Source organism: Psittacula echo, assembly GCF_963264785.1.
Source record: "Psittacula echo genome assembly, chromosome: 5".
NCBI classification, from domain to species: Eukaryota; Metazoa; Chordata; class Aves; order Psittaciformes; family Psittacidae; genus Psittacula; species Psittacula echo.
In genome coordinates, this window is record NC_137739.1 from 77,346,386 (window position 1) to 77,373,442 (window position 27,057).

The window sequence follows — 27,057 nt, forward strand, 5'->3', positions numbered from 1 at the left end:
GCTGACCTTCCAGCTCTTCTTCCCCACTTCCCCAGGGGTGGCAATGGCACAGCACAGTCGGGCTGTGCCAGTGGGAGCAGGGGCTTTGGGACTGCACCCGGCACCCACCACGTCTCGGCAGCCAGTTGCGTGTTTTGGGTAAAATAAAAAGCATGTCACACTGAAACTGCCCTACTCCCACTAGAACCTCCAGTCCCCTCCATAGAGAAAAGTAGTAGGTATGAGGAAGAAACTGAATAGCACCGAGCTTTGCTGCAGCAAACTGGGGGACTCTTTGAGATGGAGTGCTCAGCTCCAGCACTCGATGTGTCAGAGAACCAACAGCGTGAGACCCCATCAGTGACGAAATGCCAGCAATTTATTTGCATGGTTTTATGCTATTTGTATCGAGAGTCCATCCGCTGCAACACAGGAACTGGTCCTCATCTGCCCGCTACACCACAGGAGCTAAACTCAGTCCAGTTAATGGCAGCTGGAGTAGGTCTGTGTCCATCTGTCCCACCTCCAGGTGCTGAGATTCTGACTGCACAGCAGTGGCAGTTTAGTAGTGAGAAACCCAAGTAAGGAATCACTTCTTCTTCTTGTTCAGGAGATGTGGTGCAGACACTTTCACTTTACCAGGAATATTCCTTGACAAATCAGTATCCTACAAAACATTAAGGATGAGAAATTGCTCACAGCAGCAAAGCATTTATGGACATCTCCCTCAGCCCCAGTGTGCTTCCAAGCTGGCTTGTGGGAGCTGATGGGCCTGTTCCTGTCAGCCTTCCCCCAGTGAAAATACAGCTAATGTCAGGCTGCTGCTTTCTCATCACATTTTAGTGATGAAAGACTTAACAGTTTCATGTGCAGCTTCCATCCATCAGCTCCACTGGGAGAGGCTGCCTGGGTTGGCAGTTCCCTGGGCAGGTCATTAAACATTAATTGTGGTTTTCTAGCAAAGCACCATGAAAAATCAACATGAAGTCTTGCTGCTGTTCAAGGTTTCCAATCAGTGAATGGTTACAGAGCAGCAAGCAGCTGTAAAGAGAGTGCTCTAGGCTGCCTGATCCACAGGGATCGCTGATGTGAAATGAGAAATAAACACCCGAGGATCATGGTGCAAGCGACCGACCAAGCCCTAGGAGGAGAGCATGGCCAGGAGCCAGCCCTCTCGCCAGTGGCAAGCATGGGAGCACTGCACACTGATGGAGAAGTTTGAGAAGGAACTGGAGTAGAAGAGAACCGCATTGGGGAAGTGAAGATCTGCCTGAGCAGAGCAATGCCATGTTTACTCAGCCCATGGTAAGCACCTTCTGGGGGAGAGGGGCAGGTGAAAGCCCATGGTGAGCAGCACAGCCAGACAATGCTTCCAAGCGTGCCCAGCTGAACTCCCAGCAGGAGCACCTGCCCCTCCAACACACTGCCACAGGAGTGTGAATTTCCCCTCCCAAAACTACAGGACTTCACAGAAGATGATGCTGTTATCAGTTGTGTTATTTTAGATTAATAGCAACACAATAAAGAAACTTAATGCCCAATGATAGAGGTGAGGCTCAACTTCTACTGATCCTTTCCAGCCAAAGCAGTGCATCTTCCCCAGCAGTACTAAGAAACACAATGCTGCTAAAAAACCCCCCAAAACAACAGAACACTTGTGTTTGGAAGTATTTACCCCCAGAACAGCACTAGTTGACATTTTGCTGCTGCTATTTGCATAGAGAAACTATGCAGAAAAACTAGTCACCTTTACGCTGCGGAACAGGTCTTTTTCTCTTGCACTAGCTTCTTTGGATTGCATAAAATTATGCAAGGCAATCTTTGCAGCTGTAAAAGCATAGGAAAGATTTAAACAGTATGTTAAAACGTGCTGGCTTCAATAGGTGGAGCACTGAGGAGGATTCCAGTGCTTTAATACAGTACCTTTTCCCTTCTTTTGGGTGCCCGGAGTGAGCTTGACTTTATACCTTTCAAAAGAAAAGGTTTCTCTCAGTAGCATGCTGGCTCCCCTCAGCCAAACCCTTCCCCCAGGAAGTGCCAGGACTTACTTGTAGCTCGTCATCGCCGTGTAGGGAGCACAGATGGGAACAGCGAAGAGCAGGATATCCTCAGGGTGCGGCTGGCCAGTGAGGGAGTCCAGCAGCGCCTCACCCTCCTGCAGGGGCAGAGGAGCTTTGCTGTGAGAGACCAGACAGCACCTCTCCAGCCCCTCACTCCCGTAATGACAGTGGGCAGAGGCTGGAGGGTCTCCCCTCCCAGCTGAACCACAGCAGCAGCTGCCCTCCTACAGGTACCACGTGTCAGTTCTCATGACAGCATTACAGACGTGCACTATTAATCACTCGCTTTGCTTGAGTTACCAAGCCACAATTCATTATTGACAATCTTAGATTACTTTGATACGATAAAATCGTATCACTTGAAACAGGATGGATCTCGGTTTTAAACGATCCAAATAGGACCCCCAAGTGTTGTTACATCTTCACAGTGTCACCAAGAATTTCCCCCTACAGAATCACAGAATGGTTTGGAATCACAGAATGGGTTGGAAGAGACCTTAAAAATCATCTAGTTTCAACCCCCTACCATGGCCAGGGACACCTTCCACTAGACCAGGTTACTCAAAGCCCCATCCAACCACTATCTTCCTTCCTTAATTAATATAAAGAAACAGACTTATTTCCAGCCTTGGGCAACACCCACAGCCTGTAATTATAGAAACATTTGGAGCAATTCTGAATGTAAATCAGCTTCTAAAGAACAACTTGCATGGCATTGTACTGTGCCGTCCTTCAGCCTAGAGCGAACACCTCCTGAGGCAAAGATAAGGGACAAACTTTGATTTAGCCAGCCCCTAGTTTCTAAAGGGAAGATACGTGGTAAGCAGGGTAGGAAGACAAAAAAGGTTACTTTTTACTTTTCTTAAATACAAGGAAGCTGGGTTCAGAGCATCATGGGCACACTGAGGACTTCAAACAGCAGAGCTGTGCCCCTCTGGAGGGCTCTCACGAGCCAGCAGCAGCCTGCACCCTCTGCTCCTGCTCACAGGGAGCTGTGTGGGCAGCGCGTCCCTCCACCTCCCGACAGGAATAAACCCTTTTCAGCACCTATTGGAGCTTCAAAGACAAGCATTTACCTCAACTCCTGGCTGATCCTGTTCTTGCTCCTCCTGTACAGAAACAAAGGAGATACCAGAGCTGAAATGAGCATGACTGCTTTTCTTTCTCCCAGCCCCTGGAGAAAGTGAATCCTTTTATCACCACTACACAGAAAGCCACATTCTCACTGCAAAGAGAATTTAACATCCTTTAAACCAAAGGCAAGAACAGCATTTTTATGTTTCTTTTGAAACCCTGATTTGCTTGGCACACACCAACTGGAAGGAAAGAGATGGGCTGTGATTCAGAGATAGCGACTCAGAAGGACAGGCCTGCAGAGTGCTCGGTTACATTTCAGCTGCACCGAGGAGGAAGCATTGACTTAACTGGATCCTTGGCAGCCTGGCGAGGCTCAGTCCTCCTCCAAGCCCTCGTTCTGGCTGTGCTGGGAGCACAGCGTGCACCTAGACTGCTGCAGGGCTTTTATTGTTTGCTGCTTTTTGAAATGAATGGGCTCCCAGAGTCGTGGCACGAGGCACAGTGCTCTCCACAGTGTCCCAAAACCAACAAGAGCTGCTCAGCCTCCCTGCAGAAGACAGCTACCCAGTGCCAGGAGAGCTGCAGCAGAGAGTGAGAAGGCACAGCTGAGCATGCTGTTGCTCACCTTCTCATCCTGTTGCTCCTCCAGGGCTGGGTCCTGTGACTCGTGCAGCACAACTCCTGCTGGGATTGTCCCCTTGCCCACTCCAGCACCATGACGAATGGCTTTGGGTTTCTGCTGTTGCTTCTTTGCTGGCTCTTCTTTTGTCTTCCCCTTTTTCCCTTTTTTCCCCTTCTCCTCCTTGTTTGACCCTGCAGACTGTGGTTACACACAGAGGTGGTCAGAGCCAGCAACCACACCACAGGGGAAGACAGAACTCCTCTCACTCACCCCCAACAGCTTCATGATGAGTTCCCGGTCCTCCTCATCCTGGTCCTTATACTTCTCCTTCATCTTCTTCATTTTACTCTGCAGAAGAAAACACAACAGCTTTAGAAACAATTACTTTTGCAGTTTTGCATTCATGGGCAAACACACAGACTCTGGTCTCCTGAACCTCTTTCAGAGCTGTTCACCAGTAATCAAGAGACTGTGATTTCCATGAGGAAATCAGTGTGTTCAATGCTAACAGACCAGCACCATCATCCTGAATCCACCAAGAGCACCACAAAGAGTCTGAAACTATCAGGCAGTCATGGACATCTAACAGAAATCAAACTTCTGTGCATACTTCATATGGCAATGGCTGAACCCCTGGATAAGCCAGGTCCCTGCCTACCTTCTGGCCCCTCTTGACGGGCTGAGGGGCTGGCACACCCTTATTTGTGCTGGGAACAGGGGCAGGCTGTGCTTCCATCTCTTTCTGCCTCTCTACAGGTGGCTCCAAGTTCTCAGAGTTGTTTTGCTGCTTCTTTTTCTTCATTTCTCTAAGAAAAACAATCACTTGACACACTGCCTTTTGTGACAAGAGAGACTGCTATCATCCTGCCAGCATTACCACCACAGGGGAATGCTTCCCCACCACAGGGGAACCTGAGGGGAATCTGAGGCACCCGCACTGGAAATAATCCCTCCTTAGAAAAAAACTCAAGCCCACCAGTACACAAGAAACTGTGCTTGCAAACAGCACTCCTGAAGGACAGAAGCAGCCACCATCCCACCAGCAGGACCCCCGCTGGAAAAGCAGGACAGGTAACAGGCATGGAGCAGCCCAGATGGGGAGGTGCAAGACATGCCCTGTGCCCAGGTCCAGAGGGTATGGGGAGGAGGCATTCATCTCATCACATACACGAAGAGGCTCTCACCTCCGCTCCTTGGCAGACAGATGCCTTCGTCCCTGGGACTTGCTGTCACTCTAAAAAGCGAAATGCAGTTAGAATATGAAGCGTCCAGCAGCAGCTCACACTGCTCTGCCAAACATCTGAGCTGGGACCTTACCAAACTGGGTTCTTCCACTTTGGGGATGATTTTCTGCAGGGATCTGTGGGGAGATACAAACAGATCTCGTCAACAGATGTAGAGTGGCTCAACCATGGACACATCTACCACGGTCCAGACATTGGCTAACTTGGTTGTACCACTTTCAGCTTTCTAGTTTTTGAAAATCCCAGCTTTGGTGCATGGGAAGGGGCAGAAACACCACCCTTCAGTTTACAGAGCAAGTCTCCAGCTTGTCTCATGCACACACAGACAACAAAGACAGCCTGGGCACAGTGTGTGCTAAAGGAATCCCTAACATTCAGCTTCCTATGCTCACAGCCTCACTCAGCTCGGGTAGTCCCTGAAGAGCTGTCCATTTCCACCCACTCAATCCCATCTCCTTACACCCTCTAAGCAGTGCCAGGCACAACAGGGAAATGAGTTCATCTCGCAGCCACATGCAGAGCAGTAACTGAGCACTGGCTTGGCAGAGCAGAAACAACTCCTGACTCTGTTTCTCAGGTCTGAACAGCTCTGAAAAGAAAACAGGGGCAGCCATCTCCTGAGGAGCAAAACCAGTCTATGGTGGTTAAGGGAGGCTTAGGCCAAAATAGGGAACAGCAGCAATGAAGGAGCGAGGTAGCTCTGTGCATGTGTACTTCAGGAGGGGTCCAAAGCAAACAGCCCGTAAAGAACTGTGCAGGAAAAGAGCAGTGAATGGCACAGTGTGGTAAGATTCCCGCAGAACAGGCATGCTGCCCTGCACTCTGGCAGCCTGCTGTCACTAAACATGTGACAACTCATCTCAGCCCTTGTCCTGGCAGCATTTTAACAGTGTAGGGATCCTAAGAAGTGCCTATATTGCTGATAATCGCAACTGCTTCTTCACTAACCTTTGAGACTGAAGATGTGACAGGTCGATTGTTGTATCTGGGTAATACACCTCTTCCTCCTTCACTTCGCTCTTTGACTCCAGATGTTCCACTTCATCTTCAGATTCTCCCTCATCTTCTTCAGAGTCAGCCTCTGGTGCAGGAGGTGTGTCTATTCTTCCCTGGTCAAGGTCAGCACCACCCTCGTCACGATTACTCTCACACACAGCTTCCACATCCTCTGGTGCTTCCTGACACTCTGCTTTTTCCTCTTCGTTGCTGCTGTCTCCTCCATCTGGAGCACACAGGTGAGGAAAACACAGTTCACATGAGAAATGCCAAACTGACCCATAACACAGTGCAGGGAACTAAATGCCAAACCCCAAACAGTCCCGTCTGTCAGCAGTACACAGCACCCCCATACAGCCACCATACCTAATAGTTCCACATCTTCAGACACCAGTTCACTAGCACTGCTGGAAACCGTTTCCAGATCCTCATCCTGCACTTTGATCTTCCTTTCTTCCCTGTGTCTCCAAACACAGCTTTCATCCACCTAACAACAGAGGTGCCTTTACATTAGTAAAGCTACAGTGATGTTCACTAGTCCATTCAGAGAACACCTGGCTCAGCTTTATTCTCCCCTTTGAACACTTTTTGGTATTCAAAAGGCAAGAAAACTAAACCAGCACATTTAAACCCAAATATGACAACCTAGAAAGTACAGCTAGTGAGGAGAGACACAGATGCACAACCAGCAGACCCCCTAAATGTACACATGCTTCAAACAGAGCTGGCATAAAAACCTAGCAGAGGTAGTAATGTTCACAGGGTCTGTTTGTTTTCAATGAAGACAGTGCAAACTGGGGAAAAATGGAAATGAAAGCAGAGTAATTCTCAGTGAGTAGCGTTTTATGGGATTTGTCCCAGTGGGAAAGAAGTAATTGGAAATGTACTGATAAGCAAGAACCAGAAAAAAACCCTCCTATAGCTCAAACCAAATTACAAAAGCCAGCAGGAGCTGCACAGAGAAAGCAGTACCTTAAACAAGAAACTAAAGCCCATCATCAGATATGAAGGTGGAAGAAAATTCTTTTTCCCTGAAAAACAAAGGCAGATTCTCATGAGGAGGTTTAACAGTTATGTTACATGATGCATTTTCAACATTCATTTTTATTAGAGGCTTTAAGCTACCAAAAAAATTCACTGTTTTTTTTCTATCTCTTAGATGCCAACCGAACAGGAGGAACTCAAAAGCAATTTAGCCAACAATCTCTGTCCAGGGCACAGCTAGAAATGCTGCTGCTGCTGCCTGCTAACAGTCTAAACCTCTCAGAACAGATCGTCAGGAGAAGAGCAGGATCTGTTGGCTGCCACAGTGATAGATCAGGGGATAGCTCAGGTGGCCACCACTGCTGGACAAGCACAGCACCTACAGACAAAAGTCCTGACATCAAATTCACACTGTTTCGCTGTCTCTCACCTCGGATCATGAAGCTTCCAGTAGTGAGGTATTCTCCTGTAGGTGCGGTTTTAGAAACCTAAAAAAATCATTATATACTTACTATAAAGAGTATTTGTCACAGCAGGCCAGCAATGTGTAATAATAGCACTGACAAAAGGCTCAAGCAAGCTGCATTTTTAACTTCTGCAAACAGCTCTGCAGAACTCCGTATCCGAGGGGTTCTTCCTGTCCTTTGTAGAGTATTTCCTAAGACATGTTTCAAGAGTAGGGACTCTTCATTAGGGATTGTAGTGATAGGACATGGGATAATGGGTTCAAACTTAAACAGGGGAAGTTTAGGTTAGACATAAGGAAGAAGTTCTTTACTGTGAGGGTGTTGAGGCACTGGCAGGTTGCGCGGAGAAGTTGTGTGAATGCTTCATCCCTGGCAGTGTTCAAGGCCAGGTTGGATGGAGTCTTGGGTGACATGGTTTAGTGTGTGGTGTCCCTGCCCATGGCAGGGGGTTGGAACTGGATGATCTTAAGGTCCTTTCTAACCCTAACTATTCTACGATTCTATGAATCACACACTACTGGCACTATGATTTAGAAGCTCTGCATGAGTAACTGCGTCATTCAGGAAACAACACTAAAGGCACTGCAAATTTCAGTTTAATGTAATTTTTACAGCCTTACACTCAAGTTGATTGGGAGCACAGCAAGCCTGCAGTTAACACACAAGAATCATAGAATCACAGAATGGTTTGGGTTGGACGGCACCTTAAAGCTCATCCAGTTCCAACCCTGCCACAGGCAGGGACACCTTCCACTAGGGCAGGTTGCTCCAAGCCCCGTCCAACCTGGCCTTGAACACTGCCAGGGATGGGGCAGCCACAGCTTCTCTGGGCAACCAGTGCCTCACCACCTTCACAGTGAAGGACTTATTCCTAACAGCTAATCTAAATCTACCTTATTTCAGTTTAAAGCCATTCCCACCCTGTCCTATCCCTACATGACTTGTAAAAAACCCCTCTCCAGCTTTCTTGTTGGCCGTTTTAGGTACTTAAAGGCCTATGTCTAAGGTACTTAAAGGTACTAAGGTCTCCCGGGAGCCTTCTCTTCTCCAAGCTAGAAGCCCAACCAAAAAAAAAACCAACAACAACCCCCCAAAAAACCCCCCCAAAAAGTTAGTAAGAAGCCAAGCCTCCAGCATTTTCTCTGTCATGTGCATATCTTACCTGATGTTACCTCTCCACCCCTGTCCCTAAGTATGGCAGAGCCAGGGAGAACCCGCAAGGAACAGTATCAGAAGTTTCAAATGCCTCTACGCGTTCCCACCCAGAGACACTTTGTCTGCAGTCACACACCAAATCCTTCAGATGTTCTGTCTGCAAAGCTCATTCATAAGTGTCTTTACCTGGTTGTGGGAGACCCACCAGGCACTGGTGACAACACGGGCATCCCAGGCAGCACTGTAACACAAGGCCATCATGCCTGCCTCTGTCAGGGTTCGTGGAGGGATCGGTTCACCTACAAAGGAACACCCAACACATCAATGAACCTAATCCATGCAAAAGAGATGAATTCTCAAACTTCCATCTGTGCTCCAATCCCCTGTGAACCTTCCAGATGCTCTTGGCAGAGACAACATTGCCTGGTTAAACTTGAAGGCAGTATGGACAGAGCAGAAGCAGTATCAGCAGCTGCTATTTTCAGCAGTCCAACAGGCTAAAGCCAGCTATGCTACTGGTCCTTCCTAGTGGTAGCTAGGAAGCTAGGTAGCTCTACAAGGAACAGTAACCGTGCTCCTCACAACACAAGGCCAGCTTCCACTACCTCCCAGGAACGGGGCACAGGCAGGGTCTGCACAGTTTGCCTCCACTGAGATCTATCACACTGCCTTAAACTGAGATCAGCACCTTCTGTCAGCACCTAGACTGCTTATGCCACCAGTGAAAGTCTCAGTAGGACTCCAGTCCCTGTGGCCAGTGAAAAGTATTCACCCCACTGCCTCTGCCAGCGACCAACACTTGTCTCTGTCAGCACAACTCCACTGCTTCTTCCTAGCAGGAGCTCAACTGAGCAACTGCAAGCAGCCAGTTGTGACTGGGAAGTGACAGCAGTCAGTGACACCTGATCTTGGAAGGACTGATGCCTCTCACATCCCAAGGGAAATATCTGCTGGAGCTGAGTACCACTGCGGGGGGGAAGGCTCACCAGGCTGGCTCACACAGCCAATGCAGAGACTGCCACATCACACACAGTGCCTCCAGGCTTCTGCAAGTCCCTGCATCAGCCCCAAACAAGGTACCTGATGGGTTCTTGATCACACAGCTCGTGGCTCCATGGAGATCAGCATGCACATATATGTCCCCTGGAACGGAAGTGACTCGATCAGTCATACATGTGGCAAATACACAGATCCCCTGAGCTAAGGTGAAAGTTTCCAACATCAGTTGGAAACAGCTGTTTTGGGTGCAAGGAGCAGGATGGGAAGAGGATACAGAAGTTTTTTACTCCATTCTAGCTGCCCCAGGGAGTATCAGCTCCTTTGCTCCTCACAGGCATCTGTCCAGCCTACTCTTACCCCAGTGTTGGAGGGTCCAGCCAACCACAGCAGACCTCCATGGACACACACAGAGTCTCCAGGACTTACCATCACCAAAGTCCCCTTTTACCTAAGACTCATCTTAAGAACAAAGCAGACAGACCTGCCCTGTCATTCCTGTACATTTACAAAACTGGAAAGTACGACCAATATACTGTACTTAATCTGACTCACCTGGTTTAAGATACCGCTTTACAATCAGCTCATTCTGCTGTTGATCTCTTCCAGCAATGATGAGGTAATTCTCAGAACTAATGAACCACAGGAACTTCTCAAACCTGCAAAATTACGTCAATCCATAGTGTGAAAAACACCTGGAACTAACAGAACATTACAGAGGTATTTTTTATACCAAACTCTGAGAATCTCCATCATAGCATCTACAACTTATAAAAGATCACTACTTATAAGCTACAAATAGTTTCCCATCCATCCATATGCCTGGGGCATAAAAACAAGGCATGGTACATATACAACATCACTGCCAATGATATTTTGAGATGAAACAAGTACAATCACCACAAGGTCCTCCTGTTTATTTTTATTTTAATAGTTCCATTATTAGACTATAAAAAGCTTTGGGATTTAGGTTTGGGAGTTTTGGTTTTTGTTTTGGGTTGCGTTTTTTGTTCTGCTTTGTTTTGAGGTCTTTTTTAATCTATTTTTAGTATTTCAGATATTGAGCTGTCAGAAAGTAACAGCTGAGTTCCCTATTTCCACTAAGCCCATATTCCTAGCTGTGTTAAAAGCAAAACACTCAGCTAAACTATAAGTCCACTGAAAGGAAGTTTCGCAGGCAAAGGTACTAACAGGCTCAGGCCAGCACCTTCAAGAAGCAGCTGTAAGTCGACTCATGCAAAGCATAATGCTTAAAAATCACAATTAGCTGCACTGCTAAGCAAGCAAAAACTCAGCCTGTCACTGCCATTCTCATTTAGTGCACGTTCATACTACATTAGATAACAACAATGAAACTGTACTTGCCAATAGACCTTCCTCGCTTTCTGAATGGTGGTAACTGTCTGAACTTCCCTCAGTGTCTGCTTTGTCTTCTTCTCAGCTGATTTAAATGCCTGTTTAGACAGAAGGCATGATCACAATTTGCCAGCACAGGAATCCCAAAATTGCTAACTGAACAGTAGAAAATGCCTCTGAATGTTTTCAGAGTGCAGGCTCAAGAAACTGCTCTTCATTCCCTTCATGCACATTTAAGATAGATGCCCTAAAATCTTCACAAATCTCTACCCCTGAGATTATCAGCTCTTTGGCAGTAAGGATTTCTACTGATTTTCCACTCCTGCCTTCATAAGTACTGGTCTGTCAATATCTCCACCAAGCACCTGTCTTCAATGCAATGCTACTGATGGAAACCAGATGATAAGGCAGGGATGCGCAATCCTCTGTTCCATCAGCCTAAAAGCTCCAGAATAAAACAATGCTAGTTGGTCTCGTTAGGGCTATTTAGTCCAGGTCAGGATTTTCCACTTATCAGTGATACAGAGTTTGATTTTAAATATCTTATCACAGAATCATAAAATCAACCAGGTTGGAAAAGACCTTTGAGATCATTAAGTCCAACCCTTAACCCAGCACTGCCAAGGCCACCACTAACCCATGGCACTGAGGGCCTTGTCTACACAGTGTGCAAACACTTCCAGGGATGGTGACTCCAGCACTGCCCTGGGCAGACTGTTCCAATGCCTGAGCACCCTTTGGGGAAAGAATTGTTCCCCATCTCCCTCTAAACCTTCTAAAAACAAAACAAAAAATACCTTTTCTGCAGCTTCTACTGTCTTCTGAGTTTTCTTAGCTGCATGTCTTTTGTGATCATAGTACCTGCAAAAAACAAGTTTGTTTGTATCTGAAATCCCAGCAGATTCACTCATCTTTAGAATGTACTTCTCACCAACCTCCACGTTTGCCATTAGCATTCAGTTTTGCAAAGCTTTTTTGGTTTAGCCCAAATCTTTGGCTCTGTCTTCACCTCAGAAAAGCAACCAGATGAAGTAAGTCCCCTCTCAGACAAAGCATTGTGTTTCTGTGGCAGAAGCAGCCATTTAGTTCCATGAGTCATTGTGCAGAACTGTACCCAAAATTAATTTGATGCAATGTTGAGGGTGATGAGACACTGGAACACGTTGCCCAGAGAAGCTGCGGCTGCCCCATCCCTGGCAGTGTTCAAGGCCAGGCTGAAGAGGACTTTGAGCAACATGGTCCAGTAGAAGGGGCCCATAGAAGCAGGGATGATCTCTGAGGCCACTCCAACTCAAACCATTCTGTGATTCTACGATAGCTAGAGACTAGCTGCAATGCAAGAGCAAGATACTGGGCTTGGACCAAGAAAACGCATGTCCTAGAGCTCAGGGCAAGCTACCCATTTTCATTTCTAACTTTTATTTTTAACAAGATATACACAGAGCCCTTCCAATGATGTTGTCACTAACAACTGCAAGCACAGAGAGACTCCTATTACCAAAGCACACATTTACTTAAAGCCTTACTTTTTGGCATTGGCATATGCAGACAAACTGAGATCAACATCAACTAATGAGGGCTTGTTTGTCTGAGGTTTCTTCAACTGCTTGTTTTTATTCTTTTTCTTTTTTCCCTTTGGTACTTCTGTTTCTTCTTTCTCTAAATCAGCATCCTCCTCCTCCTCTTCCTCTTCAGATAACACGTATGGGTTCCTAAGAACATGTTACATCATGTAAGTAAGAAAACTGGTTATTTTTTACCCTTAGTGCAGTGTACTTTTCTGTTCCCTCATGAAGACTGGAAATGGCCTAAGGAACCCTTAAACTGTTTCCACTGTGCAGCCCCAGCCAGGCCCTTTTACATGCAAGCCTTTGTGCTGGAGTCAGCCAAAGCTTGGAGGAAAAAAGAAAACAAAACCAGAAGAGCCCAAATTTTCCAATCCAAAGAAGTCACATTTTCCAAGCCAATTTCTTCTACCAAAAGACACACATTCATGCTATCAACCTAGAGAAAAATTTAGACTTAAAATGAAGAACAGTTCTGAAGATCTACTTTCATAAAGTAAAAGAAACACAAGATATTCTATGAGTGATCACCACATGGGAAGAGAGCAGTTACATTATCGTATCGACTCATTGACCAGGACAGGAATGTGTTGGTTTAGAACCTTAAAAAATATCTGCTCTACTGTTTTCAGAGACACATGCTGAGCACACAGTAGCTGGATTTGTATTTGCTTCTTGCCAGGATATTAAATCCTGCTCAATACAGCTGTACTAAGTCTGTGTAGCAAAAAGTGGTGGAGTAGCATAAAATAATGTTCTTCATAAAGGAAGACGTATCTCCATAGTCCTCTGTACTAAGGATGCATGATTCAACACTTTGTGGACTGAGCAGTTTGATAAGTGATCACTCCTTGCTACTAAAACAGACGGAGAAGACTGATGACACAGTTGCAAACACAGAACTTACACCTGAAAACAGGTTTATTCTGTACACTACCATTCCTGAAAATAATGTAACTAAAATATTATAAATTAAATTTTCCACATTACAGCTTTCATACCAAAAGTTCTAGCTATAAGAAATCTTCACTTTTTTATCTCTAACATCCTGATACAGCATCAGATCAGGTTCTTAAAGCCACTCTAAATACTGCCTCACTGCCAGCTCTTTCATCAGGAGTTCCATAAGAAACGACATGAAAACTTGCAGCTCACAGTCAGCGGCCATCTTGAACCATCAGCCTTTTGCCAGACTGCCATTAGCAGTCAACAGCATCGAAAGGGGTGGGCTCTCACAGGAATTTTTAGATCAAAGAAGAGTAGATCAGAGAGAGTTAACTGCTGACTGATAGACTGTAGCTTTGGAGCTATACTTTTTTAGGACCCCTTCCAGTGTTTTAAAATATAGTCAGACAGACTCTAAAAATACAAAAAAAAAAAAAAAAAGCTATTAAAGTAACCAAATTACTACTATTTCTGAAAGCAAAAACGCAGCATTGCTCTCTGCACACAGAACTATGCTCTCTTCATGCTGCTGTAAGAAAATCTGAACGATGTAAATACCAATGCACAAGCTAAATGGATACTGGTCTCCTATGCAGCTCACACTACTGGCATTTGGTACAGGTGACCTGCAAAGTACTTACCTCAGCAGCATCGTGATATGATTTGTCTGAAGCTTTAATTCTTTGATTGCACTTGCAACAGGGTCTCCCTGGGATTGAGCTTCTTTAACAATTGCTCCGATCTCTGTCCAGTCTATCTGGTTGGCTAATGCACTGCGGACCACCTGGATGGCTTGGTCAACGATCTCCAAGTTCATTTCTATAAGTTCTCCTTTCATCTTATCAGCTTCCTTAAGGAAAAAGTTTATACACATCAAAGGTAAAAACAGAGTCAGCAGGGGTTTAAAACAAAAATAGAAGTAGTAATTAATACAGAGATGAAAACCAAGAATGGCACTGAAGCAATTGCATAGCACAACAGTCAACTTGACTCCTGCTAGCAGAGTAGCACAAGGACATTTTGGCAACGGAGGTACAAAGCACTCATTAGGAAGCAGAGCACTGCTGGGCAGGCCTAGGTTCTCTGAGGGGCTACAGGGTGCTCTCCAACAATGGAAGGCTTCACTTTGGGGTCTAAGGCTGACCGTAGCAATGCAGACCAGCAGGTACAACTCTTCAAGAAACACTACAGATCTTAGTTTGAAAAAGGTCTGTCTTACCTGAGCTTGCTGAAGAGCTTCTAGTCTGTGCTCATGATCCCTACGGACATTTTCAAGTTTTTTCAACGCTTGCTTTTCCTTTCAAAAAGAAGTAAAATGGAAAAATAGAAATACAAATGGCATTTTACTGCCTAATCACTGCAAGACACTTGATAGAGCATTCTAGCACAGAATACAGCAGTATAAGAGATACAGAGTCTCAAATATATTGCTGTTAATGTTATTACTTACATTCCAAGCAGAACCAACTGCTATATTACACATACTAAAATCCACTCCTTGACCACCACTCAGTGTTTCCACAGCTCAAACAAGGAACGAAACCTCCCTCACCCTGGGCTACATGAAACAAACGAAGCTCAGAGCACCACTTCAGCTGCCCATTCTTGGATGAAAATATACCTGCTGCAATGCTTTCAGATCAATTTTCTGTCCCTCTAGCTTGGAGTAGAACTCATCTGCTGCCTGCAAAAGAAAATCAGTTTTAAGAATCTCCAAGTAGCACTAACTCACACCAGCAACAAGCAGGCAGAGGAGGTTCGGCTCAAGAGAGGTGGTTGCAAAACACTAGAAGAAGAGACAGATGCTAAAACAGGGTTCAGTAACTTCCCCCATTTTACCTTTGCATGTGATGAGTTCAGCAAGACACTCAAGGATACATCTCACTGCAAGCCAGGGCTACGTACAAGTGGCCAAACTATGACCCACATTCTTTGCTAGGAAATGATAAAAAGGAAACTGCTGTTTGACATAGTATCTCTTGAGATTAAACGATTGTAATGATAGACCTGTATGCTCTGAATTCCTGCTGCTTCGATAGGTCAGTAAAAAACAAAAAAACAAAAAACAAAAAACAAAAAAACAAACAAAAAAAAAATCAAAAAATTCCCAACAAAAAACCCCCACAAAGCGTAGAAAGTATGCTTAAGAACTCTTGGTGTTCCAGCTGCCAGTCACTGTCCTTAAAACAAAAGAAGAGGAAGATTTTAGGCTGCTTAGATCATCAGTGCTGTGAAGGAGATGTCAGACATTCAGCCAAGAAACAGCGTAGGAATGTGAAATGCGAGTTCTGGAGATCAAGGTCAAGAACAACACAAAGTTAATGATTTCAGATATTAACAAGTCAAGGACTAGGAAGGACAACACACAAGGAAATGCTAAATGAGGTGCCTGAAGCGTTCAAAGTAGTAACCAGAAAATTATAGATGTGATGACTATGACAACTGTTTGCCTCCAGCAACAACTCAGCATCTGCATTCTCCATTAACAAAATGCCTGACCAGGTCTGATAGCAGCCACCTTCCTTACAGATTCAGCACACACCTCCATTCAGTGCCATACACCATATTTCAGCTACAGGACCTACCTGAGTTAAGACAGACAACACCACTCAGCAGTAGCGCAAAGGCCCTGGTTTAGTTTGCTTTTTCAGCATAAAACATTTATCCATAAAATCAGTCATCTCTTCCAAGGCTTGTGTTTTCATTAACAACTTCTGCACTATATCTTAATTACTCTTTTAGCATAAGTCAATTAAAGCACTTAAGTACAGTATCAGCAAAAGCACTGTACCTTATTGAATGAGTCAAATTCCAAGTACGGACATTTTGAATGTTGAGAAAACAAGAAAGGATGAAATTCCTCATATCTGTAAAATACACATTTGATATTATCGCCTTAAAACTAATTTATGTTATGCAGGCTAGTAGAAAAGAAATAAATACTTCAAATATTTAAATACTTCAAATATTTACGTGTAGATATCTTCTGCTGGTTTATCTGGTTCCAGACTTGGCTTTTTCTCCCTTTTCTGGATAATGTAACCCTAAGAAGACATAAATATGTCATCAGCATTTGTCTTTGAAAAGGATCCCCCTTATCTTGGCAAGGCAGCAAGTTTTAGCTGCTAACCTACTGATCAGCACGAGACAGTAAAGCATTCTAGCAAGGAAACCTTGTGGCAGAAGTAGTGTCATTGACTGAGTAAAGCTCTGACCGCTTGCTCGTCTCGACTTCAACTTCTTCCAGAAAAAAAGGTGAATTTCTCTTACAAACCTCAGGACTATCCTACAAATTATTACACAAATACCCAGCTTATGTGCACAACAGTGTTACCTGCTATTAAAGCACAAGTACAATTCTTACAGAACCTACATAATCCACATCCAGTGCAAGGAAGTAATTTTTATTCCCCATCACCACCTGGAGCCGAAGCTTACAAAATGAAACCTGTCACTGATAACACCAGGAACAAGCATGTGCTGAACAACATCTGCCTACCATTTAATTCCACAATTCCTCCACAACCAGTAACCAAGTTGCCCACTGACACCCACCTTTCCACTGAAGTTGCCAGTTAGTGTCATGTATTCTTCTGCTTTCTCTAAAGCAGTAAGCACTTTTTCAACATTTTCTAAAGAAAGAGGGGGGAGGAGAGGAATATTTTAAAACACATGGAACAGAAAGATATTTTTATATAAACATAGCACAACAGCAAACCAGCAACAGGCCAAGGCAACTGCTCTTCCAATTCTGTGCCTGAAGCGACCTGTCCAGCCTAATCAAGTAGGATTCTAGCACATCTCGAAACTGAAATAGCAGATATCGTTTACCCCTGGTGCCTCACTACAGCAATTACTGTTAAACAGGAGCCTCAGCATACATTTTATATCTGGAGAACTTTTAGTTTAAAAAACACATATATAGGTCCTAAGACATAATTATTCAAGTTCAGGAAAAGAAAAAAGACCACACAAATGCTAGCACTTTATAGAAGTAAAACTGCAGAGGCAAAGCATAAACCAGTAGCTGTGAGAAGTTCTTTCTTTGTTACATAGCTGATTATTACAGCAACATAACGCAGTAGGAAGTAAAAAATCCTTTTGATTTATGACAAATATAAAGCATATTTATATAAATATTATATATTTATATATATAAAAAATAAGACTACAGAAAAATCTATTCTAACTTTACTACCCAAATCCATAATTTCCCAATAAATGTAAAGCTACTACTTCATCAACTTCTAACGTGTCCGCTACAGATAAAGGAAGACTCTGATGCTAACTCTTCCAGACAGGATTCTTGTACATAACCAGAGTTCACCTGATGTGTAAGGTGGTATCTAATTAGAAAACCATTCAGACTATATGAGGAGTCTGATGTTTTATTTCTATGTGCATAATTCAAGAGTTTTAATGCGAACAAAGTTGGTCTCCAACCTAAAAACATTAAAACATATAAGCATATGGTCAGAACTAGAGGTTTAAGGATTATTCATCTCTTCAGAAAGAAATACTACATAGACATAAAAATTACCATATATGTAGTACAGCCTTCAGAACATTATTTCCTACATACCTTTACTTTCCATATGCTGATCTATTTTGACATAACCAGAAAATCCGGTTTCTATAAGGCAATGCTCAATGAGAGTGGCTCCGTAAGCTGTTAAAAATAAAAAAAATTTTTAAAAAATAATAATAAATCAGGAGGCAGAGTCATAGAATCACAGAATGGTTTGAGTTGGAAGGCACCTTAAAGACCATCCAGTCCCAGCCCCCCTGCCACAGGCAGGGACATCTTCCACTAGAGCAGGTTGCTCTAAACCCTGTCCAACCTGGCCTTGAACACTGCCAGGTATGGGGCAGCCACAGCTTCTCTGGGCAACATCTGCCAGTGCCTCACCATCCTCACAGTGAAGAACTTCTTCCTAACATCTAGTCTAAATCTCCACTCTGTCAGTTTAAAGCCATTTCCACCCTGTCCTATCCCTACAGGACCTTGTAAAAAGTCCCTCTCCAACTTTCTTGTCAGCAGCTTTAGGTACTGGAAACTGCTCTAAGGTCTCTTCCCCAGGCTCAACAAGCCCAGCTCTCTCAGCCTGTCTCCATATGAGAGGTGCTCCATCTCCCTGAGCAGCTTCATGGCCTCCTCTGGACTTGCTCCAACAGGTCCAGAGAGAGCAGATGATCAGGACTTCTGCCCACCCAGAAACGCTCGCTAGCTGGGCAGGGCAGCTGGGTCTCCTCTCACAGCTGATGATTTCTTAAAGACTTAGGTTCATCTGGAACCCTGGGAAAGGTCTAGGATAGAGTGAAGATATACAGGAAGGACAGGCTTCATGCTGGCCTAAACTGAATTAAACCCTCATATTTAAAAGAGAGAACAAAGAGTCTGAACTGAAGAGTTTAGGAAAGCAAACGAGAGTGGCAAACTGTCTGGCTTGGAGTAAGGTATTACAAAACGTGAAGTCATTCAAACTCTGTAGCTTCAAAAAAAGAACTAGGAAAAAGCTAGGAAAGCCAAATGTGAAGTTAGTGACAACAGAAACAGATGCAGCCCTATTTGAAGAGAGTGCAGAGCAGCAGCAAATGGAAACCGACATTAGCTCCTACAAAGATCCTTTAAAACAAAGAAACAAGAAAGGGCCATGGAAAACCAAGCTTAACTAAGAACAATGAGAACAAGCAAAGCAGAAATACGAAGGAAGACAACCACTGGGAAAGTGCTGCATCAAGCTTAGAATGACGTAGATGAAGGCTGTGTGGAGACCTCATAGCAGCCTTCCTGTATCTGAAGGGGGCCTACAAGGATGCTGGAGAGGGACTCTTCATTAGGGACTGTAGTGACAGGACAAGGGGTAATGGGTTCAAACTTAAACAGGGGAAGTTTAGATTGGATATAAGGAAGAAATTCTTTACTGAGAGGGTGGTGAGGCACTGGAATGGGTTGCCCAGGGAAGTTGTGAATGCTCCATCCATGGCGGTGTTCAAGGCCAGGTTGGATGAGGCCTTGAGTGACATGGTTTAGTGTGGGGTGTCCCTGCCCATGGCAGGGGGGTTGGAATTAGATGATCTTAAGGTCCTTTCCAACCCTAACTATTCTATGATTCTATGACCTTAGAGTAGACAAACAGGATCTTAAGAGTCCAAATAAATTAACAAGACAACCACTTGAAAGAAAAAAAAAAAACAAACCCACCACAACAACAAAAAACCCAAAACAGCACAATCCCATGGGAATTAAAACCCAGGCCTACATCTGGGATACAAAGTATTAGGGCTACAGTATTAGCCTACAGTATTAACTGCCTAAGCAGAGCTGCTGATCACCCTGATATGTAGAGGGACAGCCAAGAAACAGGGAGGAGGGATAAACTGTCAACTTGCACCCTTAAGAGAGGGGAGGTAAGCTGAGCTCTGCAGGACCTACTCTAGAGACTGCACTGATCAACATGCACCTGACTGACCCAGAAAGGGGGGATGAAGGGCAAGGGGCAAAGCCTACTGATGAAACACAACTCATCTAAGCAACAAAGAACACAGCCAACTGTGAAGAACTGGAGGAGACTGAGCAATAATGAGTGATTAGATAAAGAACTGGCACACAAACTCACTGTAAAGCGATATAAAATGATCCACGTGAGGAAGAACTAACACATACACCCAACTGATCATTTCTTTTTGGGAGCAAGACCTAACAACAGATGGCTCTGCGGAAACATAAGCTCAATTTTCACTGAACACAAAAGTGTTCAGCTGTGCGTTGGGAATTATTAAGAAAGGAATGATGAACAGAACAAGGGAAATCATGCCACAGTACAAATCCATGGTGGAATTTCACTGTGAATGCTATGTACGGTTTTACTTACCCCATTTCAAAACAGAGCTAGAAAAGGCAGAGAGAAGGGCAACAAGGATCACTACATGCTCAGAACAGATTCTGGATATGGGAAGACTATGTAGGTGATGTAGTAGGCTGGTCAACCTAGAAATTACTAACAAAATGAGTGGTGTGGAGTTGGTAAATAGGCAGTAACTGTTCACCTTCTCTGCAAATCCAATACTAGGGCACCAAATAAAACTGGTGAGATGAATTTCAGAACAAAAAAAGATGACTTTTCATGTGACATGAAAGCAAGCGGAACTCTTCACCACAAAGAACACTGTGGATGCCAGAAGTTCATACATGTTCAGAAAGAGATTTGGTAAATACATGGAAGGAAAATCCAACCCAAGCTATTAAATACAAAGACGCATGCTTTGCCTGGCTATCAGAGAACACCCAGGTGGACATATCAAGCATCCTGAATTTACCACATCAACTGTCATTCCGGGGACTGGTGGCACAGGCATCCTTCAATCACTTCCTAACAACATCTTTATCCTTACTTATCCCATTCGGTATCACTGAAGACAAGATCCTGGGCAAAATGCATCAAGTCAGAGTTCTAATGGAGCTGCTGCCCTCATTAGGGCAAGGCTCATCTCTTTGTGCAGTTGGCTTGGAATAAAAAAAAAAAACCTACTCTGTTTTCAAAGGCTTATTTTTTTGTTGTTTTTCAAACATACATAAAAGCAGATTGTCATGAACAACATAAAAGAAGACTGCTTGAAATTCAAATTTTCAGCACCGTCTAAACATAATGCCTATTGATCCCATTTCATTTTCTAATAAAATGCAATTACTTACGAAGATGCGGGTTAAGAACCCTCTTCAGTTGTTCCCCTTTAGATGCATTTGATATTATTTCACTTAACCTGTGAAAGATAATGCAGAGTTGCAATTTCAAATAACAATGAGTTTTAAGACTATGCTGTATCACTTAGAAACTACATTTTCAGTTTTAGAAAAAGAAATGGAAAATGGCTTGTAGTATGCGAAAAAACTCCCCAAAGACATGCTGCCTTCCACGGTTCCCAGTTTATCCCAGTACATACACCATTTAAAAGCAACTACCTTTCCAAGGTTGGCAGAGGTGCAGGGGCTTTTGCACTGTCCACTGGGTATCGTTCCCGAACTGCAAATCTGACATCATCTGCTTCATCCGTCCGAAATCTCAGAATGTTTAAAATTATGTATTCATGGTCTGTCAGGACAATGTTACCCTGCAAGCACACCATAGGGGACCATCAGCAAGGGCCATACTCACATGCTTGCTTACAAAGGACATGCCTGGAGCTCTGCACTCACCCTGTCATACAACTCAACGATGAGGTGATAAGCAGCTTCATCACTTCCAAACTGGAAGTTCACAATTCTGTCTATACCCAGCTGGTTGACACTGACAAGTCTTCTGGTCTTTAAATGCTTACGGCACTGCAAATAATGGAGAAAAAGTCTGTGAGATAATGCAAACCTGTTTGTGTCACCCGCCTGTGACATTTTATACTGAAATACATTCTTAGCTATAGATCTCTCCTGTGACACTGACCACTTCCTACTTAATACAAATACCATAAGGGTAAAAGTGCTGATCCTGATAATAAAGAGACAAGACAGCTCTTAGCAAAATAATACCCTGATATTTACAGGTAATGCAGTTGTTCCAGATTCTTAATGTTAAGCTATTTTTGCCATTAAAACCAGCTATTTGTTTAGCTCAACAAGTGAGCAGGTAGTTAAAATTCAAATGTTTATTTTACAAAGAGAACTGGGATTATCCCTGCATCCATTCATGATGTGGAAAGCCACCCTGGAGAATCTTTGCTGAGTCACTTCGATCAGGCTGCATCCAGAGACAGTGGGCTAAGCAGATCCATGGAAGCCAGCATACAGGTTGTATTGCATCCCTGCAGATCTACCTGCAATAACACAGCCTAACAGCCTGCAGCAAGACCTGAACCCATTAAGTCCAAGCAGACCAAACAGCAGAATTCTACTAAAACAGGGTGCTGCATCCAGGGCCTAACAATTTGGATAATACAACTGGAATGACAAGGAATTTGCTGGAGTAAAATTCCAAAAGGTCTGGGTCCAGCAGATTAATATTAGTCCAAAAGGCCCAGAAAATGTTCAGCAGATTAATATTAATCTTCACAAATTTAAATTTTCGTTGCTTCAGACACTGAATACCAGCAATGTGACCCCCATGTCCACATTTGCTCTTCTCTTGTCTTCAGTCACTCGCTTGATCAGGATCCACCAGGCAAATCCTTCCGCTATTTTCTTCTGTCTCCAGGGACAGAACATGATTTGGTTTAAAAGGTCTTTTCCAACCTTGTTGATTCTATGATTATATCATACTATGAACACTGCTTTCTGATATCCAGCTATCTTATTAAAAAGAAACTGTAGGTTAGTTTACCTTCATTGCAAAGCTAGAAGGCATCATGTTCTTTGGCCACTCAAACTCCGTCGTGTGAATACGTATACCAGATTCAAGCAGCAGCGTGGCCTTGCAGTCTGGTCTGTTAACAAAATCAAGACTCATCAACAACCTGGTACATGAGCAGCCATCCCTCACCACTTGCTGGGTTGCACCAGGCTGAGACCAAAGCACCACAAACCAGGGGCACACTATCTACCGAAAACATTGCTACCAAAACCAGTAACACCCATCAGTGCCACTGACAGGGAAAGGACATCCACTTTAAATTTACAGGTATCACAGTATCACAGTATGTTAGAGATCGGAAGGGACCTCAAAAGATCATCTAGTCCAATCCCCCTGCCAGAGCAGGAATACCTAGGTAAGGTTACACAGGAATGTGTCCAGGCGGGTTTTGAATGTCTCCAGAGAAGGAGACTCCACAACCCCCCTGGGCAGCCTGTTCCAGTGCTCCATCACCCTCACTGAGAAGAAGTTTCTTCTCAAGTTTAAGTGGAACCTCTTGTGTTACAGTTTGTACCCACTACCCCTTGTCCTATCATTGTTTGCCACTGAGAAGAGCCTGGCTCCATCCTCGTGACACTCCCCCTTTATATATTTATATACACTAATAAGGTCACCCCTCAGTCTCCTCTTCTCCAAACTATAGAGACCCAGCTCCCTCAGCCTTTCCTCATAAGGGAGATGCTCCACTCCCTTAATCATCTTAGTTGCCCTGCGCTGGACTCTCTCCAGCAGGTCCCTGTCCTTCTTGAACTGAGGGGCCCAGAACTGGACACAATATTCCAGCTGTGGTCTCACCAGGGCAGAGTAGAGGGGAAGGAGGACCTCTCTCGACCTACTGACCACCCCCCTTCTAATACACCCCAGGATGCCATTGGCCTTCTTGGCCACAAGGGCACAGTGTTGGCTCATGGTCATCCTGCCGTCCACTAGGACCCCCAGGTCCCTCTCCCCTACACTACTCTCTAACAGGTCGTTCCTCAACCTATATTGGAACCTGGGGTTGTTCCTGTCCAGATGCAGGACCCTACACTTTCCCTTGTTATATTTCATCAAGTTTCTCCCTGCCCAACTCTCCAGCCTGTAACCTGGCCAAGCAAAATGCTTGACAAGCAATTGACTTAAGAACTCTCCAACACAAGTGGAGGCAAGCAGGTAAGAGTCCACCTTAGACATCGCTGGAGTTGGCAGGTTAGTGAGGTAACACAAGCCCTACCTCCCACTGGACCTGGACACAAGTATCACCTGCTAAGTGCTGCTCTTCCTTCCTCCAACTCTTCTCTTCCCTTCCCATTAAAAGAAACAATGACAGTTGTGTGTTTTTATACCAACATATTTGGCCTTTTGTGTATCTTCTGCAGTATTTCACACTTCAGATGCTATTTTCCAAGAGCTTCCTGGGTAAAAATTACTGCATTTTATCAAAGAACAATAGAATTTCACTGAAAACTAGTCATGAAAGCCACATACCTGTAAGTACAAATTACATACATATAAAAAAACCCCAGTTCTCATCTGTACAGTAACAGCATGAAGAAATTTAAATAAGTTCTTACTTTTGAAGGCGAATAAGATACGTCTTATTGTCCACATCATAAACATTGTTTACTCTCATTCCCAATAAGCTGTCAAAAAGAAGATACATGCTTTGGCAAATACAATAACTACACAAGTGGGTGAAAATGTCCCAGAGATAATTAAAATCTACAGAAGTGTGACTTATGATAAATTACCAAGATGCAGCAAATGAACGTTAATGGAACAAGCTGGAAGCCAAGCAACCAAAAGATGAAGAAATTGCTATTAATGGATACAGCACAAAAAGCTAATCAAGTCAAAACCAGAACAGCCATTGCGGCCACCTCAGCTGCAACCAGACAGCTACTGGAACTCCATCACAGGATGGAGGCCAGGCTGCAGGCTCCTGCAAGCAACCCTCTGTGGCAGGGATGCAAAATTTAGTGGTTATACTGGAGCACTTTGCTCCTGTGGGCTAACTTGTGCATCCCTTGGGGAGCCATTTGCCAGCACAGAGCATCTGTATTCCCAGCACAGGCACAGAAATGGCTGGGGGAAGTGGGGAGCCAGTCTCATCTTCACTTTGTTCTGAGTGGGGCTGAATATGCAGATTGCCCTGGATATCAGAAGGGGATCACAGCTCCTTGGGGCATGGATGTGAGCAGCATTACAGCTTCTTAGCTACAGAGTAGATGACAGACCATAGCACCTTGCCCATGCAAACACAGAAGGAAGAAACACTTCACTGCTCGCCAGGGAGAAGCCGGGGGACAGCAGCAGCGCAATGAGGCGGGGGGGTGGGACAGACAAGAGCACCAGGCCTGATGGTGTCACAGGCGAGGCAGAGGCACTCGGTGCTCTGCAGCAGGAAGGTGTGCTAGCGGCCTCTCAGCAGCATCAGTGAGGCCCTGCGCTGCTCCGTGGTGCCACACAGCACATGACAGAGAGGGGCAGCCCACCATCCAGCGAAGTGTGAGGCCGAGCTCCGCAGAGAAGCCATGCCGGCTACTTGCACTTGCGGTGCAGGATACCGCGGAGGAGCAGAGCAGGGATGTGCGCGGAGCCGGGCTTGCTGGCGTGGAGCAGAGCCCCGGTACCACAGCGGGGGCAGCCGGGTCAGGGCCAGGCTTAGGGGAGAGAGGCGCTACCGACCGCGCCGGGCGCAAGCGGGCCCGGCACCATGGGACAGCCGGGGAAGGGTGTAACTGGTACCTCTGCCGGAGCTCGGCGAGCACCGCACGGATATCAACGGTGCTGAAACGGGATTTCATGGCGGCGGCGGCGGCGGCAGCACCAGCAGCAGCCCCGAATCCCAGCACCGCCGGCAGTCAACCGCGCGCATGCGCCAGCTCTGGCTACGGGTCGCGCCCCGCACCAAAATCCGCCGCTTTCCGCGCGTGAGCCGAGCAGCAGCGACAGGCGGGGGCAGCGGGCTGCGGCCGCGGTATTCCAGCAGGAGGCGGTGTGTGGTGGGTCTGCGTGTCATGTCGGGAGCTAAAGGCAGTGCCGCGGTGCTCCGGTAGGAGGAGGTGTGTGTCGGGTCCCGCAGCGTTGAAAAGGCGGTGTGCCGGTGCTCCAGCAGGAGGTGTTGGGTCCCTGTGTGCTGGTGCTCCAGCAGGAGGCGGTGTGTGCCGGGTCCTTGAGTCCCATCGGAGGCAAAATGGGGTTCGTCGCCGGTTCCTGAGGAGGCGGTGCGTGTGTCAAAAGGAACCCGCGTCTCTCTGTGTTGCCCAGGCTACGCTGCAGTGGCTATTCACAGGCGCGATCCCGCTACTGACCGGCACGGGAGCTTTGACCTGCTCCGTCTCCGACCTGGGCCGGTTCACCCCTCCTTAGTCAACCTGGTGTGCCCCAGCTCCCCGGGGCTCACCATATTGATGCCGGCCTTAGCGCGGACGCCCGCTCGGCATAGCGCACTGCAGCCCAGAACTCCTGGGCTCAAGCGATCCGGCGGGCTCAGCCTCCCGAGTAGCTGGGACTACAGGCGCGCGCCACCACGCCCGGCGTTTGTTGGAGCCGCGCTGCCTCCCCTAGACCCGCCACAGCGCCCGGGGCAACTCTGGACTCTCTTTAGTCCCCTTCTTGTTCCCGTTCTCCTTCTCTCAGCGCACACTCAGGTTGTACCAGCCGAGGAGGAAGCCAGGCTCTGAGCTGGTTGAGGAAAGGGAGCTCGCTCAGAGGCTGCTGGCACCTCCTCAGCACAACCCCTAAACATTTGTTTGTTGTCCCTTACAGAATTTTTGGGTTGTTACTGGTGCCTCACAGGCGGATGTAGCTGGGGGCCAGCAGAGGACTGGGGGCATCTCTTGGATGAAGGAATTCCTAAAAGAGTGTTTCTGGCTCCCTTCATCCCCTCTTTAGCAACACCAAATTTGTTTCCTCTGTTCTCTTTCCCTGAAGAAACCCGCTGTGAGATGTGATCTCTGTTCCCCTGTTCCGGATGGGATTCCCCCGTGTGTTAGTGCTGCTCACGCCTCAGTGTTAACAAATCGTGACACCCGGCTGCCCTACTCCCCATACAAAGGAAACTGGGTTCCGCTCTTTTGTGAGGCATGATCTCTCAGGCATGATCCTGCCACTGATCTGCACAGGAGTTTTGACCTGCATCCGCCAGCCCCAGCCTCCTGGCGCTAGGATTACAGGCACAAGCCACCCTGCCCAGCTCCTTTCCAGGCTTTTGCACATTCCTCGACATCCGTGTTCTATGGGCTCTGCCTGGCCATACAGTGGCAGTGGGGAACTGACAGAATGTCCT

The 27,057-nt window shown here is 45.7% G+C and overlaps 1 protein-coding gene across 1 annotated transcript; it reads right to left on the minus strand.

Annotated features, from left to right (window-relative positions):
- Positions 1–116: 116 nt before the first annotated feature.
- On the minus strand, positions 117–25,621 carry NEMF (nuclear export mediator factor). Its single transcript, XM_080617797.1, has 33 exons — positions 25,515–25,621; positions 24,341–24,409; positions 22,758–22,860; positions 21,644–21,769; positions 21,410–21,558; positions 21,143–21,210; positions 18,029–18,115; positions 17,002–17,078; positions 16,420–16,490; positions 16,238–16,313; positions 15,068–15,130; positions 14,666–14,743; positions 14,088–14,296; positions 12,463–12,648; positions 11,734–11,797; positions 10,946–11,034; positions 10,136–10,239; positions 9,665–9,727; positions 8,771–8,883; positions 7,393–7,450; positions 6,951–7,009; positions 6,345–6,465; positions 5,931–6,204; positions 5,056–5,098; positions 4,923–4,972; positions 4,397–4,544; positions 4,009–4,086; positions 3,742–3,936; positions 3,116–3,148; positions 2,028–2,134; positions 1,903–1,946; positions 1,727–1,806; positions 117–646 (listed from the first exon to the last, which is right to left on the minus strand). The coding sequence occupies exons 1-33, from the start codon at positions 25,571–25,573 to the stop codon at positions 569–571; spliced, it is 3,222 nt and encodes a 1,073-aa protein (XP_080473923.1). The 5' UTR covers positions 25,574–25,621; the 3' UTR covers positions 117–568.
- Between the last annotated feature and the right edge of the window lie 1,436 nt (positions 25,622–27,057).